At 35.8% G+C, this 19,083-nt stretch overlaps 2 protein-coding genes across 2 annotated transcripts; one reads left to right on the top strand and one right to left on the bottom strand.

Moving 5' to 3' along the window:
- Nucleotides 1-2,202: 2,202 nt before the first annotated feature.
- On the bottom strand, nucleotides 2,203-9,666 carry LOC128229712 (uncharacterized). The gene is made up of 7 exons (XM_052941518.1): nucleotides 9,508-9,666; nucleotides 8,183-8,194; nucleotides 7,899-7,939; nucleotides 6,794-6,928; nucleotides 3,606-3,733; nucleotides 3,088-3,216; nucleotides 2,203-2,701 (listed from the first exon to the last, which is right to left on the bottom strand). Exons 1-7 carry the CDS (start codon nucleotides 9,632-9,634, stop codon nucleotides 2,644-2,646), a joined length of 630 nt encoding a protein of 209 aa, XP_052797478.1. The 5' UTR covers nucleotides 9,635-9,666; the 3' UTR covers nucleotides 2,203-2,643.
- A 176-nt stretch (nucleotides 9,667-9,842) lies between these two features.
- Nucleotides 9,843-16,003, top strand: LOC128229937 (ADP-ribosylation factor-like protein 1). The gene is made up of 6 exons (XM_052941856.1): nucleotides 9,843-9,913; nucleotides 12,542-12,676; nucleotides 13,099-13,180; nucleotides 13,377-13,488; nucleotides 14,862-15,040; nucleotides 15,295-16,003. The coding sequence occupies exons 1-6, from the start codon at nucleotides 9,910-9,912 to the stop codon at nucleotides 15,323-15,325; spliced, it is 543 nt and encodes a 180-aa protein (XP_052797816.1). The 5' UTR covers nucleotides 9,843-9,909; the 3' UTR covers nucleotides 15,326-16,003.
- The last annotated feature ends 3,080 nt before the right edge of the window (nucleotides 16,004-19,083 follow it).

The following is a 19,083-nucleotide window of genomic DNA, read 5'->3' on the forward strand; positions in this document are numbered from 1 at the left end:
GTGAAACTCTAACAATACTTGCAACATCATAAATGGAACCACTTGATGTATGAAATGATCTCCTTTATCTTTCTTATCAAAACCACTACTGCTTAGCTTGTATTGAAACTTCAAGTCAATTTACCATATTTTTACAAAATTTGAGTAGAATGGTCATTATTACGTTAACGCTATCAATATCTGATACTGATGTCCTCCAGTAGACATAAGGTAAGTTCTGAAAGGAATTAGCATCGTTATTATTATAACAATGTAGACTTATTTGTAAAACAAGAACCATAACTTGTGTGATCCATTGTTACCAAAATTATTCTTGTTTTGAAAAAAAGCGTGAGCACAACATATTGTAGAAATAATTCAAAACTAACATAACAAGCATTAATATGACCATGGTATTATATAGATTATGTATAGAACTTGAAAAATGTTCAATTTTACCCAATTGCTTCCCAATTGAAATTGAGACATTTCTAAAACTATAACACTGCTGTTCTTTTATTCTCAAATTACTTCCAGTGAGTGACCAGTATGTTTGATGAAAATTAATCAAAGCAGAGAAAAAAAATGGTAGGTGGCAATACATTTTTGTACCCAATTGAAGATTCATAACTGAAATCTGGGTCTCAGAGTTACTTCCCTTGATATTTAATACACATATTAGAACAACATGATGAAATTAGAAAAAGCTCAAGAAAGAGAGTGGTCAAAGTGAGTTTGGACAATTTATCCAAATCAACGGCCAATACTCAAAGAGTTAATCATGTAATCTAGCAAATAAACATTTCAATAAAAGTTTTGTTAAGATGCTAATGCTGGAGACGTATGCTCCTACAGGTACGCTAACCTTAACCTGGAGAATGAGAGGTGGACATCTATACCAGTAAACCATTTTCACCCTAAAGTAGAATGAAGGCAACATATGGTCCGAGTTATTTTAGCAGGTACAGTAATATAAACTGTTCTTCCAAGATAGTATGAATATGTCTGCCTATTCAAAATTTGAGTATAGCTGGGGATTTTGTTTGGAACAAGTTAGTCCCTGTGCCCCATTATATTCCCAGATTTCATGTTTACATATTGTTATCTCCTGGATGACACTTCTAAAAACCCTCGATTGCATTTTAACAAAAGTACATAAGTAGTTGCTATACGACTGCCATACACAAATTTGTGAATATAACCTACAAATCTGTGTTGAGTTCATTACTCATCATTTATAAAGCGGACACATTTCAGCTTGCAAAATAATAATATTCAAAAATAAACTAGTTTGTGACCTTTACCTAGTATTTACAGACCAGAATATTTATGTGCAAGCAAACTTCTACTTGTGGCCAACAGATGCGCCAAGGCAAATTTGAAAATCAGTCTTGGCATCAGTTTATCATTTTTAAACAGATTCAAACATTTTTAAAGACGAAAGTATGTACATGAAAATAATAAGTCACTGCAAAAGGATTAGATGTCATCTTGTCTCTGGGCCCAAGTGTTTTTCAGTTATTGATTGGAAACAGATTTTCAGCTAAAGGTGACCTCAACCTTGACCTTTTAGCCACTGACCTCAAGATCAATAGGATTCATCCGATGGTGATTGCCAAGCTGCTTACTAAGTTTGATGTCCCTGGGCCATAGTGTTCTTCAGTAATTGATGCAAAACAAATTCCAGCTCAATGACACCACAACCTTGACCTTTGAGCCACTGCCCTCAAAATCAATTGGGTTCCCCTGCTAGTCATTACTGACCTGCCTACAAAGATTGAGGACTATGGGCCAGAGTGTTCTTCAGTAATTGAACTTAACAGATTTTCATTCAGAGATCACCACTAGCTTGACCTCAAAGCACTCGGATTCGTCTGCTAGTCATTAACCTGCGTTCCAAGTTTGAGGTCTCTTGGCCTAAGTGATCTTCAATTATTGATCAGAAACAGTTTTTCAGTTGGAGGTCACCACAACCTTGACCCAATCACCTTAAAATCAATAGGGTTCATCTGCTGGTCATTACCAACCTCAAGTTGAAGGTTCCCTGAGCCAGAGTGGTCTTCAGTTATTGATCGGATACTGTAGGGACAGATGGACGGACCGATTACTATAATTATGCAACCCTCTTGAGGCATAACTTTCCTAGATTGTAAAGGCCTGTAATTTCTCTAAAAGATAACCATGACTTTGAATGTATATTGAATTCAATAGAACAACAAAACACTGTCTTTCAGTATTTATTTCATGTGCTTTTCAATTATTTTTGGCTTAATACTTGTGACAAGGCGTCAAGGTGTGATTGGTCTTATCACAAAAATGAACTTGTGTTCAATTGAATACTAAATTTTAAAAAGGTAAAAACAAAAACTTAGGAAAATGAAGATGCATAATGCTACATGTAATCATGAATTTCTTTCACTGGATTTGAAATAAAACCACAGATATTTAAAATATGATTGCTGGAATTGTACAAATTACATGTAACTGATGAGACCACAAACAATACATGAAATAGCACATTGACAATACTGTCTAGTTGCAAGTCTGTGATGAATGTCTTTGTGAAGTTATAAATGTCTTCAGCCATAACATGGGAGTATGATGAGGGGTGAGGGTGGAGAATGAAGTTATCTGTGATGATAGTGTTGAAGTCACGACCATATTCTAGTCCGCTGATCGGCTCCTGGAACGACTAGCTTTGCCATTCTGACCAACTGGTGACCTGAAAGACACCATCAGCAAGGGTGAGCCCAATTCATAAGATCAAGGTATAAAACAAAGAAACATTGTTCCTGAATTAAGACCACTTCTTAAGCTAAATGAGATCAGTGTTTGATTAAAACTAATGGATCTATAATTAATTGGACAGTACTATCTACCCTAGGTAAATAAGTCTGGAAGTATTCTAAAAACTACATTTATCAAGTCATAAAACTGACCAGTGTTCCATAATTATTCAAAAACATTAAAACAATTAGTCAGTAATCTACCTGATTTGAATATTAAATACTTCATTGGTCAAGGGAAATAACAAATTATGGTCATCATCAGAAACTACTGACTGACTACCTAAACTAAAATATAATAATTATCATTATTTCTTCACACCTGGACCTGCTCCTGGATCGACTGCGGGACTTAGATCCTGAAGCACTGCGGCTCCTACTAGGTGAGTTACGACGACGCCTTCCGCTGCGGCTTCTACTCCTTGACCTCCTATCCCGGGAGCGGGAATGACTGAAATACATAGAGCATATATCCTATGTTATCGGTAGTTTTTAAGCTCATAAGGATGACTGAAAATCATGTACATTGAAGAAATCATAAACAGGCGGCAAATATTTTGGAATATATATTCATGACTTACAATGTAACATGTGTTGACTCAATGGTTTTCTTAATAAAGGTAAAATGTTTAAAAAACAAAATTTCCTGTCAATTTTTTTTTCAGGTATATCAGATTTTAACACTTACTAACACTTTAACTTTACCAAAGTTTCAAGCTCAGATCAAGCTCAAAGACATCTTTGTTTCTAGAATGAGGCAAACTTTTGAACAAAAATGGTAATGTTAATATCTCAGGCTGCAATTTTTTCAAAGTTATCTAGGTTTTCTAGTATATGTACCTTCTCCTTCTTGGTGACCTTGACCGGGACCTTCTGTTGTTTGGTCTACGAAAACCATAAGAATTGTCATTTGGGCAGTCCCTGGCCCAGTGGCCTGATCGGTGACACCGGTAACATTCATCCATGCCCTAAAATATCAGATTAATTAACACTGTTCAAAAAATATTTTTTTAATTATTAGAATCAAGCTTCTCAATACAAATATCTGAATATACTTGTATGATGTAGGAAGTGCTGAAACCGATGTTAAAAAAGTTTTATTGATGTTGTTTAACTTGAATGTGTATACATAATCATATGTTTTTGTATAAACAATGAAAGATGAAATTGACTCCAAAAAGTCATCATGTAAAAAACTAACCCCAATGTAAATCATTCCTTTTGTTCTTTAATTTATTGAAAACTGTCTAGCCAACAATTGCGTCTCCAAGACAGAACTAGAGATTGCTTTTTTGAAAAAGCGCTTGTCTCCCCTATTGTGTGGTCGTAGCTGAGAAAAAACAAAAGATGTTAGTGAAACATTTATGCCCCCTTGGGAGCCAAATTGTTAGTAGGATTTGGACACTTAAATAAAATATGGACAATCAGAAAACCTTTTTTCAGCTTACAGTCACACTGACCTTGACCTTTGACCCACTGACCTCAAAATCAATAGGGTTCATCTGCTGGTCATGACCAATAAGCCTACCTAGTATGAGGTCCCTGGGTCAAAGCGTTCTCAAGTTATTGATCGGAAACCGTTTTTCATGTTAAGGTCACACTGACCTTGACCTTTGACCCACTGACCTCAAAATCAATAGGGTTCATCTGCTGGTCATGACCAATACACCTACCAAGTATGAGGTTCCTGGGTCAAAGCGTTCTCAAGTTATTGATCGGAAACCGTTTTTCATGTAAAGGTCACACTGACCTTGACCTTTGACCCACTGACCTCAAAATCAATAGGGTTCATCTGCTGGTGATGACCAATACACATACCAAGTATGAGGTCCCTCGGTCAAAGCGTTCTCAAGTTATTGATCGGAAACCATTTGGTATTCCGACCGAACGACAGACAGACAGACAGTCCGACCGACATGTGCAAAACAATATACCCCACTTTTTTCAAAAGGGGGCATAATAAATGATGGACATGAAATTTGTAACTTTGGACTGGAGACAAACCAACAGTGAAGTTTGGTTTATTCGATTATATTAAATAGTGAAGAGAAGAAAGTGTTGTTGATTAATCATGGAAAATGTAAACGAAGTTTGCATTGTATGAAGTTCCTGGGCGCAAGCGTTATTCAATTATTGATCGGAAACCATTTTTCAGCTCACAGTCATCGTGACCATGACCTTTTACCTACTGATCACAACATCAATAGGGATCATCTACATAACCAACTTGCATACCAAGTATTAAGTTCTTGGGTGCAAGTGTTCTTTAGTTACTGAGCGGTAACCATTTCTTCAACTCAAGGTCATGGCAACCTTGACCTTTGACCTACTGATCTCAAAATCAATAGGGGTCATCTACTAGTCATGACCGACTAGCGTACCAAGAATGAAGTTCCTGGGTACAAGCGTTCTTAAGTTATTGAGCAGAAACCATTTTTAAGCTTAAGGTCACCGCCAACGTATCATTTTTTACCTGAAGGTAACCTTGACCTTTGACCTTTTGATCTGAAAATCAATAGGGGTCATCTTCTAGTCATGAACAACTAGCTTACCAAGTATGAAGTTCCAGAAACCAAAGGATCTTTAGATATTGAGCGGAAACTTTTTCTTCACTTCAAGGTCATGGCAACCTTGACCTTTGACCTAGTGATCTCAAAATCAATATGGGTCATCTTCTAGTCATGACCAACTAGCATACCAAGTATGAAATTCCTGGTTGCAAGCGTTCTCTAGTTATTGAGCGGAAACAGTTTCTTCACCTCAAGGTCACGGTGACCTTGACCATTGACCTACTGATCTCAAAATCAATAGGAGTCATCTACTAGTCATGAACAACTATGAAGTTCCTGGGTACAAGCTTTCTTTAGTTATTGAGCAGAAACCATTTTTAAGCTTAAGGTCACTGCCAACATAACATTTTTTACCTGAAGGTAACCTTGACCTTTGACCTTTTGATCTCAAAATCAATAGGAGTCATCTAATAGTCATGAACAACTAGCATACCAAGTATGAAGTTCCTGGACCCAAAGGATCTTTAGTTATTGAGTGGAAACCGTTTCTTCACCTCAAGGTCACGTTGACCCTGATCTTTGACCTAGTGACCCCAAATTCAATAGGGGTCATCTACTAGTCATGACCAACTAGCATACCAAGTATGAAGTTCCTGGGTCTAAGAGTTCTATAGTTATTGGGCGGAAACGAAGTGTGACGTACTGACTGACTGACTGACAGACTGATGGACTGACTGACGGACAGGGCAAAAACAATATGTCTCCCCATGAATGGGGGAGACATAAAGATATTACACGCAAATGATTTTTACATGGAAGGTCACCACGACCTTGACTATTGACCTTGTTACCCCCAAAACAATTGGGATCATCTAGACATAATGACCAACCTCACTTCAAAGTTTGGTGAACCTAGATCAAAGCATTCTCCTGATATTGCACGGAAATATTTTTTTACATTAGAGGTCTAAGCGACGTTGACCTTTGACCTTGTGACCCCCCAAAATATAGGAGTTTTCTAAACCTCATGATCAACCTCCCTACCAAGTTTGGTGAACCTAGGTCAAACCATTCTCAAGATATTGAGCGGAAATGTTTTTTACATTGGGGGTCGCCGCGACCTTGACCTTTGACCTAGTGACCCCAAAAACAATAGGGATCTTCTACACCTCATGACCAACCTCCCTACCAAGTTTGGTGAACCTAGGTCAAACCGTTCTCAAGATTTTGAGCAGAAATGTTTTTTATATTGGGGGTCGCCGCGACCTTGACCTTTGACCTAGTGACCCCAAAAACAATAGGGATCCTCTACACCTCACGACCAACCTCCCTACCAAGTTTGGTGATCCTAGGTCATGCGGTTTTCCAGTTATCGATCGGAAACGAAGTGTGACGTACGGACGGACTGACGGACTACCGGACAGGGCAAAAACAATATGTCTCCCCCAGAGAGGGGGAGACATAATTGATCTATTTTGATAATTATCATTATAACATGTCAATATTTAAAAACCTTACCCTGCTTCTCTCTCTGACTTCCCTGCCCCCGCCGCCTCCCCCACTGGCCCCAGCCCTTCTGGGGGCACCCCTTGCAAACTCTACGATGATGGCTGATCCTGCTACATCGCGCCCATTCTCATACCGTATTGCATCCTGGTAGTAATGTAAATGAGTCAGAAACAGTAATAAAAACTTTTAGGCAACTCCTAATCGAAAGAAAAACTTTTTTGTTAATGATTTAATCAATTTTCATTCCATTATTAAATTAAACAATAATTCCAATTTATATTTTGCTGTTTTTCATTTCGTTTAATCACTCTTAACATTTTAATTGAAATATACTTGATAACCTGCATTGAATAAATTAAACACTAATAAATACAAAATATTGACTATTGAAGCACACAAGTTTTATCCAATACATGTACTCCACCTACACTGGACTAAGTGGCAGCTGTCAATGGACATGGTAAAACTAGTAGCTAAAGGTTTTTGGATTGGCTTAGTCTAAAGTGGCAGGGCTATGGCTGGTTCTCATCAAAGGCGCTCTGCCAGATTACAGTGATCAGTGGATCCGGCAAGCTGCAGAAACCCTGGCTGTACCAAGTGACGCATTTAAACAGCACCAGGAGGGAATATTACATGGATCCACCCGATGCTTTTTGGCTTTGGCTTATATCTTTTGAAAGGCTTTGGTGGTATGGAGTCGAACTTTTGGCTCCAAAATTGGCAAGAATCAGATGTATGTTGGCAAGTCAAGACTTCCCAACGCCTTGTGGGTCATTGGCATGGGTATGGAATGGAACTGGGGGGCTAGGCATGGCAAACTCACTGCAGTTAGGACACAAACATGTCATCACCAACCAAATGCAAGCAGTTGTAAAAAAATAAATATAAAATGGTGCAAACATTATCAAAAATTTATTTTTGAGATCTCTTGCAAACAGTGATTCTGTAATATAATTGCACATGCAACAATAACATTATTCCCATAAATGTACCATCTTACTTATCAAGACATATAATTTATTTAGTTTACATATTTTATAATTAAAAATTGAAAAAGGGAATATGCCTTCACCTGCTAATTTAACAAAAACAAATGTAAAATGCCAAGGCTCACCTCTGCATCCCTTCTGTCTTCATAGTCAACAAAAGCATAAGCTGCAAAAATATACATGTTCACATTGTAAAAGTAATATAAACAGCTTATCATAATCATGATCAAATCATTAACAAGAAATCAATGCATTTTATATTATTTTATCACTTCTAAACTCTAAATTAATTCCTAGACCTTGAACTTTTTAAAACATGTATTACTATATAATTTGAACAAAAAAGACTGAAACAAATGCTGTTTGACTCATTCATAGTAATGACTGAATTAGGCAGTGTTTTACTCACCCATCTCAGCGCCTGCAAATAAGAAGAAAAACTAATATATAACTCACAGTCGGAAAATGCTAATATAACTGTGGTACTAATCTAACTGTGGTAATGCACCTTTTAAAAATTGTATTTCATAATTATCTTGTTTCAGCTACCATAACTATAAATCACTATGGTAAGTTTAATTTGTGCACATTTATTTTTTTATCACAATTAGTATGAGTAGGCCTTAGGTGCGAGTAATGTTGTTTGAAACTGCATATAACCAATTCTTGATAAAAGTATGCTAAAATGGTCTAAACAGAATTTTCCACTGAGCTAGACCTGGTCCCCATTTCAATAAAGATAGAAGGCTTACAATCGTCAATTTCCAGGCGTAACCTAGTCCAAATAATTGTACGTTGACAGATTTTTTTTTTAGATTTTTGATATGGCAAATCCTTCACGTACAAATTGTTTAGTATCAAAAGTGGGTAGTTGTTCCGATCAGGATTCCGGGTTAAAGCATATATCGTCTATAAAATATCATAAAAACAAGAAATATTACCAGATAATGTATATTAGTTCCGTACACAAAAAATAAATATCAACTTATAATTATGAGTTTGACGGCTTTTCTACATTTCATTCTGTCAAAACATAACGATATACAAATGAAGGGCACCTGCAAGGCTTCATGGCACTGTTTTTAAATCGCTCGGAACATTTCGGCCATGGCCTTGTTGTTACGATTGTATAACGAGGTCTATCTCGAAGCTCTGTCGGAGGAGGCCGTGTTATTACGATTGTATCGAGTTGTTCCCTTTCGCATAATTGTTGTCTGTGTCAGTCAACTTTCGTTTTATTGGAAAGGTAAACAACTTGTTTTAATGCATTAAATGCTTGTTTAGTGCAAAATAGCATTTCACTTACATGATAAAATATGAATATAACTCTTTATGATCAATTTCAACCATAAAATACTTCACTTAAAACCATTTCATTTTAAAACACCCCCGTTTTTTGCACATTCCTGTTTAGATGTTAGGGATAATCCCGGATTGGAAGAATCCCGTATAACACGTCTATTATTTTAGACTAGGCGTAACACTGTTTTAGCTACACTGTTTTAGCTGTAAACTGCGTTGGAATAAAAATATCGTTCAAGACACTTATTGCATATTTTCTGAATGTCACGCTTTGTGTGTACATGTACATTAGCACGGTAGGTTTAGGTCTAATTGAAACGGGGTCCAGGCTAAAATATTTACTGGGCTGAAATGTTTTCTGGGCCGAAATGAACCGGATTCCACGTTTGACCTATTTCAGTGGCACAATCTCATTGAATGTAATTTGCATACCATATTTTATTTCACATCTTGACATTCTTCCATATGGTTCAAAGACATCTTCTAAGTCTCGTACTCTACAATTTTTGCCTAGTCTGCCTACAAAAAGGCATCCTTCGGAAGAAAATCTACGCGACATGGTCCAATTTGTCAAGAGCAGCTTTAATGGAAAAAAAGTCTCCGCTTCGAATCCTCATAATTGTTTCTGCATAAATAATTAAGTTGTTTCTTTTTAAAAAAAATAATATTTTATACCGCTCATGGCTCAGATGATTTATTGTATACGAACTTTCTTTATTTGTATTCAAAAATATATTTTACGAAACTAAACATACGTTGGACTGAACCTTAACGCATGCGCAGACCACATTTACACGTTGGAACTGTCAACAAATATTGTTTCTTGAACACAAAATGGGTTAGTACTTTTTCAGCCAAAAAGCTAATACTATTTAATTTTTCGTTCAATTACAGTTTTATTCCGCCACTACAATTTATTTCAAATATTAAAAGATAATGGTGTCAATTAATACTTTTCAATCGACTGGTCTAGGAAAATCCTAATTTTATGCACCGGTCAATTCAACAATTGTGACCATGGCCTGCCCAGGTCAGGGGAAAGCGTGGACTTTGACTTTCGGTATGGCCAAGCCTGTGTTAAATCTCTATCCTGCGGTGACAAACTGATGGTTAAATCCCCGCTAAATGCCCCACACCCTAGGTAAGGACAATTCCCTGCTCTGTTTGGCGCGAAGACAAATTCGACCGGCACTGCAGGCCACCCATGGCCCATTTCCGTGGGTATCGCCGAACCTGGTGGGGCTGTGGTTAGAATTGATTGGTGCATTACTGAGATACTCGTCAATTTTTAATACCATCTAGTGTGCATTACTTTCCAAGTTTATGTCCATTCCATGCCATGGGTTAAAGGATATGTCCCGGATTGACAGAATGAGAATATATGGCCCATAACTAGTAAATATTTGTTTCGATGATCAATTGTAATCGAAAATTGATTGGTTGTACCTCAAATCTGTGACAATCGATTGTATCTGGTATTTGAACAATAATCGATATAACCTGTGATTTGCTTTTCGACTTTCCTCTCATTTTTTGCGTTTGATTTAATATGCCTGTTTTTACCGTTGAGTTCATATATTCATTTGCAGTGATCAAAATTAACACAAGACCTGCTTTGGTAAAATGTCTTTCAGACTTGCTCAAAGTCTGAATTTTATACAGCAGGGCTTGTTAAAAAATTTGATGCCAAGCAAAAGTATAAGAATTTGGGCTTGTTAATCCAAAAGTCTTATTTCGATGACTGCATTTTGAAGTGTTCAGTTGTTATCATTAACAATATGACTGAAAGCAGACAAAACATTTCCGTTCCTGATAGAGATTCTGGACAAAATTGTTTTCACAAGAATTTCGCCATGTAACTAGAAATATAATGGTCATACTTTTTCACATTTGTTTTCTAAATGTGACTTTCATTTTCGAAATGGGTTTGACGTAGTCATTTGATCATTTAACCAGTAAATTTAACAAAATTGAATGAATGAAGTACAGCTGAGGTCTTGTTAATTCTTGAAACTTTTTGAGTAATGAACCAGTTGTTTGTACAGTGCTTTGTGCAGAGTTATATTTAGTTTTGAAAATACCTTCAAACACACACATAACATAAACATAGTTGATGAATACCAGTTATTGTACAAGAATAAAACTATAATTAAGGTATTGCCAGAAACCTGTACTAGTAAATTGTACTAGTTATTGATAATCAGTTTGTTGAATGGAACTGATTATCAAACCTGGGCCATAATTCTAGTGGGAACTTATTAATTTTAGGAACAAAAGTCAAGGAGCTGGTGGCCTTTTTATGCCCCCACAAAGTGGCGGCATATAGGGTTGCCCTTGTCCGTACGTACGTCTGTCTGTCTGTACGTACGTACGTCCCGAAGATTGTTTCCGATCTAATTCTTGAAAACTGTTTGTCCAATCCTCACCAAACTTTAAACACATGTTTGTGACCATAATATCTTGATCAAGTTCGATAGTCATGGAAATCGCTTTAGTCATTTAGGAGTTACGGCCCTTTTTTGCCAAAAATACTTCAAAAATATATGTTTCCAATCTAATTCTTGAAAAGTATGTGTCCAATCCTCACCAAACTTTACATACATGATTGTGACCATAATAACTTGATCAAGTTCGATAGCCATGGAAATCGCTTTTGTCATTTAGGAGTTACGGCCCTTTATTTGCAAAAAAAAGACTTGAGATTATCCTGAATAATCATTATGGCTTATTTTCTGTGACAAAAAATCGAAGTGGGGGCATCCGTGTCCTATGGACACATTTCTAGTTTGAATAGTGATGTGTTACTTGAAATAAAAATTAATGCACAGTAATTTGACAGCATTTGATAATGTAACACATAGCCCTAAGGGTCTATAAGTATTAATTTTAGGAACAAAAGTCAAGGAGCTGGTGGCCTTTTTTCTTTTTTGAATAGTGATGTGTTACTTGAAATAAAAATTAATGCACAGTAATTTGACAGCATTTGATAATGTAACACATAGCCCTAAGGGTCTATAAGTGATGTCACATGAATAATTTAGTATATATACTTTGTAATTTACTTAAAATAAATCAACAAAAAGCAAATATCACGACAAATGACAGTATATATATATATTATATCTACAAATAATCTATTACAAATTTGTGCTATCAGACAAAATGAAAGACTAACCAAAACTCATTTCCACCCTTTTTTTTATTCTATAGTAAATTTGGTGAAATAATTACCTGCCTTGGCTGATGGGGCATACTGCAGAATTTTTTTTTTTTATAAATTTAACATAAATTTCTTGGGAAAGAAATACTTTCTATGGATGAAACATGCTCCAATTCTACTTAGTGATTAAACTGTGATTCACTTTCTAGCATATTGCTGGTCTGCCTTTGAAGCGTAATTAAAATTAAGCTCTTAATGATGTTGTGATAATTTTCATAATACTAGGTGTCTTTTATTTCACTGCAGGTGGATTATTGAGTTACTTTTCTGGCCTGTTTGGGTCGAAGGAAAGGAGAATCCTCATTCTTGGTCTTGATGGTGCTGGTAAAACAACAATTCTGTACAGGCTACAGGTTGGAGAAGTTGTCACAACAATACCAAGTAAGTTAAAACCATCATTAAAGTATATTGATGTCATCCGGGATTCCCTGAAAAAAAATGAAGGCGACCCAAACTTATTTTCATTTTGTCAAAAGTCATGATTTTTTTGTTGGGATAATGATCTTTGAACACTACTGGGGTATGTCTAAACACAAAAACACGGTCTTATAAATATGTTTTGCCTATTGCTGGGAAAAATATGCCATTTTTCTTGATTCATTCCAGCCACTTCAAAACAGATCACATGTTTGTCTTTTGTCTGATTCCACTTTATGCTCTTTATTTTTGTTTCTTTATCTGCTTAAATTGTTAAATAGGATTCAGCCTGTTCTTTGCAAGATATGACTTTGCATTCTACACAAGCTGAATTAGTCGCTCAAATTCTTTTAATTAGATTTATTATTCTTTGCTTTTCTTTTCAGCAATTGGATTCAATGTGGAGACTGTGCAGTATAAAAATTTAAAGTTTCAAGTGTGGGATTTAGGTGGCCAAACCAGTATCAGGTAAAGAAACTGCAATTATTTATAAAATAACTGTATTGAAACATGATGAGTATTGATTTAATGTAAATAGTAAATATTAAAGTAACACTTTTTCATCTAAAAAAGAACATACAGTTCATGTATTTCAGTATATGGTAATTTAGCACAATATTAATCTGCTATAAACATGTTTTTACAAGTCACCCTTTTTTGTCAGACCATACTGGAGATGCTACTACTCAAACACAGATGCAATCATCTATGTTGTTGACAGCATGGACAGGGATCGGATAGGCATCTCCAAACAGGAACTGTTCTCCATGCTTGAGGTAGGAAAACATTGTTGATAGAGTTGTTTCTATAGCACATGGGGCTATTATAGAGGACTGGTGGTGTCATGTCACATAACATCACACTTTTTCATCATTATTGAATATTTTGAAGACTAATGAAACATCAAATATCAGACACAAGATTGCAAGATGTGACTTGTATCTTCACATGATGAATTATTTGCTCCAATGGAATTATGATTGGATTTAGTAGTATTTTGCTTTACACATAGGTAGGTACATATCTATGAAAAGATTGCTCACATGCTGTCACAGTATTTTGATTAAACTATTGCAAAAGTTATTCCTCTTTTTGAAATAAGTAAAACTCTGTTCCTGTCCTGTATCTATTCAAGTATTGTCATTGAATATAATACAGGAGGATTGAAAGTTTATCAAAATTCACACATAGGTTCATGGCAGATTGTTCATTGCTGGCATGATGATGTGCCTGAAACAATAACAACAAATACCGAGCTGATTGTTCAGAACTGAAATTTAATAATATGAAGAATTTTATAATGTGCTTATATATTTATATAAAAGAAACAGAGCTGAAACAGGTGTCTCAACATTTGTTAGAAGCACTGTGGATCACAAATGTATCAATGAAACTTCCAGAGTAATAAATATTTGAAGTAAACAATGCTCATGTTAACATTCAGTGATTTTTTTTAGTGCAATTTACTGCCTTCTAAAGGCTGTTTCCCCTTGCGAAAAATTTTCCATTTTCCCCAAAATTTTATATTTCTTTTCCCAATTTTATTAATGTAGATTACGTTAATAAATAAAAAAGGCAATGAATTTCTTGAAATATAAACAAAATCCTGGCAATACTTACTCTTTCACAGCTTAATGTATACATAAAAAGTTAGAACATATATATTTACCATTTTATTAGCTATTTCGGCCTGATTTTTATTTTTTCTTAAGACAACTTTTTCCAATTTGCAAGGCACAGGCAGTAAAAATAATTCCAAAAAAAATCACTGACTGTTAACTTGAACGAAGTTCTAAAGAGTCTGCTCACTAATGAATATCTTAAACGAAGATTGTTGAAATTTGAGCATTCCTGTGTCCAGGCAGCATATGGTTGATTTCATCATTCCTGTGTTATATCACTCCTTTCAATCACCTTATTAATTTCATAATCGTTGGTTAAGTTTTGTGTTTGGTCATTTTCAAAATCAGGTGAGCATCTATCTAGCATGTGATACTACCAGTAATTGGTGATCCTGTTGTGATGCTCTTATTCAATTGTTCATGTTTTGCACCATAACGAACATTGTTGACAACCAGAGATGTGGCATAGCTTTATGCATGCCTGCTGCCTGACTTACTGATGTGCAATAATTGTTTCTCACTGACAGGAGGATGAGCTGAAGAAAGCTGTATTGGTTGTGTTTGCCAATAAGCAGGACATAGAAGGTGCCATGACCGTGACAGAGGTGGCCAACGCTCTCGGCCTTACCAACATAAAAACCAACAAATACCAGATCTTCAAAACATCCGCCATCAAGGGAACCGGCTTGGACGAGGCTATGGAATGGTACGCTGGATTAGATTGTTATGTATTTCTTTAATTGTTAAGTCTGATTTTATGTTCAACATATCTTTGTGCATACAGCAGGGTCAAGTTAATGGTAAGAAATAATTCTTTTACCAGGTTATGTTTTATCATAGTTAAAAATAAAGACTTAATTGCCTGCTTGAAATTCTGTTCCTGACTGATTTTTGCTCAATATTATGAGCATGGACACCATTGAAAATACTTTCATATATCTTATGACCCATTTTTTTCAGGTTGTCAAATACACTTACCCAAGCAAAGTGAGAGAAATATGGTTAGGAACATTGCAACATTACAGGGGGAGTGGATCAGTTACCTGATCAACAGTGGGCCAAAGACAACAAAGCACATACCGATTACTGCAGTCTTAAACATGTGCCGTGTCTGACAGTTTGTGACTCAGATTCATGTAGTTAAATTGAATGTGATATTTCCTTATAAAATGAATTATCTAAACAGTTCTGTATACATTAATTTTTCTGCAAGTATCTTTTTCAATGTTGCTTACGTCATGCACTTCCAGTAATGCCGGTCTATTTGCATAAAATGTAGGTGTTTTTTTTCATGCATTCATTATTTGATATCCCCAGGAAAAGAACAGTAGTAACAATAAAATTGTCCATTTTTATATTAAGAGATATGTGCATTTTTCTGTTAATCATGAAGATGGACAGAAATGGAACTTTCAATAGCATTACATCTACACTAAATCCACTTTATTGATGAAAACTAACTTGTTTCATGGTTTTCAATTTCATATTCATTTAATATTGTGTTTTGTGTACAAATTATTTATGTGTTAATGTTTATTGATAACATTGTTTTGTCAATTGTGTATTTTCTGAATGGTATGTAATTGTTGGTTGATTATTTATTTCTTTACTTTTTTTCAAATGTCACTATTATGATGCAAAATTTAAAATATTAAATATTAAACATGTATTTATTGTGAACATATTTTAAGTAAGATATAGCTATGTGTTTATAAAAGTCCAGTTATGGCCATTGTTTCAATGGGGTTTATCTGCAGAGTTATGGCCCTCAAGCAGACCAGCATTGGCCCCCATTTGCCTTCATAGAATTAAATCTTAGAGGTAATCAAATGTTTCTCTTGTTTTGATAAAACTTCGACTATGCTTCTAAAGCCATACAATGTTTACTCATTTGGCAGTTGAACTCTGTTGGCAGTTGAAATCTAATATTACTTTAATTAAACACAATTTCTAGCATCTGTCATCTTAGCCCGGTACAATGTGCCCTGTTACACCCTGCTGTTTTTAAAATCTGGCTAAAACCCTAGCTGTATTTGTGTCTTCAGTGGTGGCCGATGTGTGGTGAAAAAGCTTATTACTAAAAATATGCTAAGATACTAGCATATGCGAGGAGCGATGTTATTAGATGTGGCAACAAAACGGCAAAATCACGGTTAACTTGTGCACATTATCCGTATCTTCCATGGCTGAGAGTGTAAGATAGGTTCATCCCGACCCTCGCGCAGGGTGTTTTGCGGAAACGAGGTTTACCGAGTTTCCGCAAAACACCCTGCGCGAGGGTCGGGATGAACCTATCTTACACGAGCGGCTATGGTAGATGCTTTTTCTCCCGCCTCAGTTAAACAAAATTGTGTAAAAAATGTATTTTTTGTGCGTAGTGAAAATAAATGCGTATGGATATTTGATAATTTGTGGTTGTCATGGATATGCTCGCAGTGATTCCGGATATGTTACTAGTCAAATCGGTTTTTAAATACTTCTGAGGATAGTGGAGCATTATTTCTTGAAATATGCGTGAAAACTTTTTTATGGTGACATTTGAAGCGAGAAATAGGTATAAATTAGCATTCTAAATATTGCCACAAGACCAGGTTTCTATGATGCTACAGACGACTGTCTTCAACAAGGAAGGCAATTACAATGTGGCGACAATTAAAAAGGAGTTCCATACGGGCATTTTATCTTCGCCCGTGGGCAAGGTAAGAATTTCTAGCATGGTTAATTATTGGATTTACTTATCTGAGGTGGTAGAAAAAGAATTCTATACCACTCGAGGGGGTATTGATTTTTCTATCAGCCTATTAAAATTGAACTCGTTTTCCACGTGCACAAGTATTGAAGTAGTTGAATACGATATCAAAGGCAACAGAATTTCATACTGAATGTATTTGGCTGAATCTGGCGAAAAGTTTAGAGAATAGCAAATCGCGTATTCTAGGATTCGCGACTTACTGTGTAAACGCAAATTAGAAATTGAAGCAAATCTAGACAATATGTATGGGGAAATGACTCGTCAGTTCCGTACAGTTGAAAAATGGGTATTAAAAGGCGTTCAAAAAGCCCGGATTTCAACAGGCTACTGACAAGGATATTACTTCTGTCAAATCCATAGTTGAGTAAGATGCCCATACAGTGAAAGGATATGGAATATACCCGGTTAATATCGCCAGTGATGTATTTGATTATAAAGGGAAAAAATAAAAGGCTTTCGTACGTTGGGTTCAACACTTGTTGATCACAGAACAGACGCGGGAACTTGTTGAAGAAAGGCGTCGGCATTGCTGTCTAATTTCAAAGACAAGGCCACTCGGCCACTACGAGGGATTAGCAAAGGTGATGAAACATGGCTGTATATTTTAATCCGCTAGAAAAGGATGTAACAAAATGTGTGTGGATGCTGTTATTCAAGTCGTTTCGACGCGGACGTGCACAATGCCTGATAACGCATAAGCAGTATACGAACAGAAGCGTTTTCAAATGCATTTTTCAGTGTGTATTTCACGGCTCAAGAAGTGTGTGGATACCAAGGGGGAGTCCTTTGATGTACTAAAATGGACATTTCTGCCATGACACGCGCTATAACTGTAATGCGCCGGTGTTGCTACTTCCTCATACATAAAGACGTGCCCTTACACATTTAGCAAGGCCTCTAACTCTGGATTTAATAAATATTGGTGAAGTTATGCCCCTTGATAGACTGAGCGAAACAGATGGGCGTTTGCTTCCGCTTGCGGTGCTCTTTCTTTCTAGATATATTTTAATATATGCGGAATTGATTTAAAAAATCAAATTTTATATAAAAAAAAGTGATCAATTCAGCTACAACAATTAACTAAATGTATTTTACATTACATATTTTACCCCACAATTATAGCTGCAATGTTGATATATTGCCATATATAAGGTGTGTCGTACATCACATGACACCCATTATAACGAATACATACTACATGACATAGGTAACGACCTGATATATGGTGTTTCACTCCTTTTATTCATTGTCGATGAGTATTTGTTCTTAGAAATTAAGTGCACACTAAGAACCTTTCCAACCTAGGAGCCATGTTTTTACCAAGGACAACGAACATGGCATGAAGGATTTTGTACTTGAGGGTCAACTTCGGAACATTCAAAAATATTTGACATTGGATAACCGTTTTGGAGACAATTTTGAATAATACAGGGAAACCCAATCACATACTGGCATTTTTAATGAGGCTAAACATGGTTAAAATTGGTTGAAAGTGTCCCCATGGAACATTTCTGTATATCAATAACAACCAATAACTGGTCCCTGAGTATATACCACAGAGAAGACATCTATATATGTGGATAGCAGGTAAAATACACAACGAATGTGTCGGAAAACGCAGATTACACATTAGGTTTACTTGACTCACTGAATATCAGTTCTTTATACATTTATTTTTAATATTAGCTAACTTCAGTACCTATACATTGGTACCTATTTCTGGCGACATTGATTTCATGGATCATTTTCCACAGCTTGTGGATTATTTGTTTGCCCAGTGAAAGCCATTACAATATTGGAATAAATAACACTCGTGTTCTTCATACACTTCCCTGCTTTACGTTACGTGCGGTCATGTTCAAACTTTAAAAAAAAAACTAAGTTAAATTGTAAAACAATGTTTTTCATAAAAAATAACCAATACAAAGTTCATCCTTTTTTTAAAAATATCGATTACGATTCCACTTCTTTGTGGTCAGAAATGAAAATGTCAATGA

The sequence above is a fragment of the Mya arenaria genome, chromosome 4, assembly GCF_026914265.1.
Source record: "Mya arenaria isolate MELC-2E11 chromosome 4, ASM2691426v1".
Classification (NCBI taxonomy): domain Eukaryota; kingdom Metazoa; phylum Mollusca; class Bivalvia; order Myida; family Myidae; genus Mya; species Mya arenaria.

Bases quoted from the DNA above. Each gene is read 5' to 3' on its own strand.
- LOC128229937 (XM_052941856.1), top strand. The intron at 13,489-14,861 runs GTAGGAAAACAT...TCTCACTGACAG, and splicing joins AACTGTTCTCCATGCTTGAG to GAGGATGAGCTGAAGAAAGC. The intron at 15,041-15,294 runs GTACGCTGGATT...CATTTTTTTCAG, and splicing joins TTGGACGAGGCTATGGAATG to GTTGTCAAATACACTTACCC.
- LOC128229712 (XM_052941518.1), bottom strand. From the start codon at position 9,634: ATGTCGCGTAGATTTTCTTCCGAAGGATGCCTTTTTGTAGGCAGACTA. The intron at 6,929-7,898 runs GTGAGCCTTGGC...CATTACTACCAG, and splicing joins AAGACAGAAGGGATGCAGAG to GATGCAATACGGTATGAGAA. The intron at 2,702-3,087 runs GTGTGAAGAAAT...GGTGTCTTTCAG, and splicing joins CGATCCAGGAGCAGGTCCAG to GTCACCAGTTGGTCAGAATG.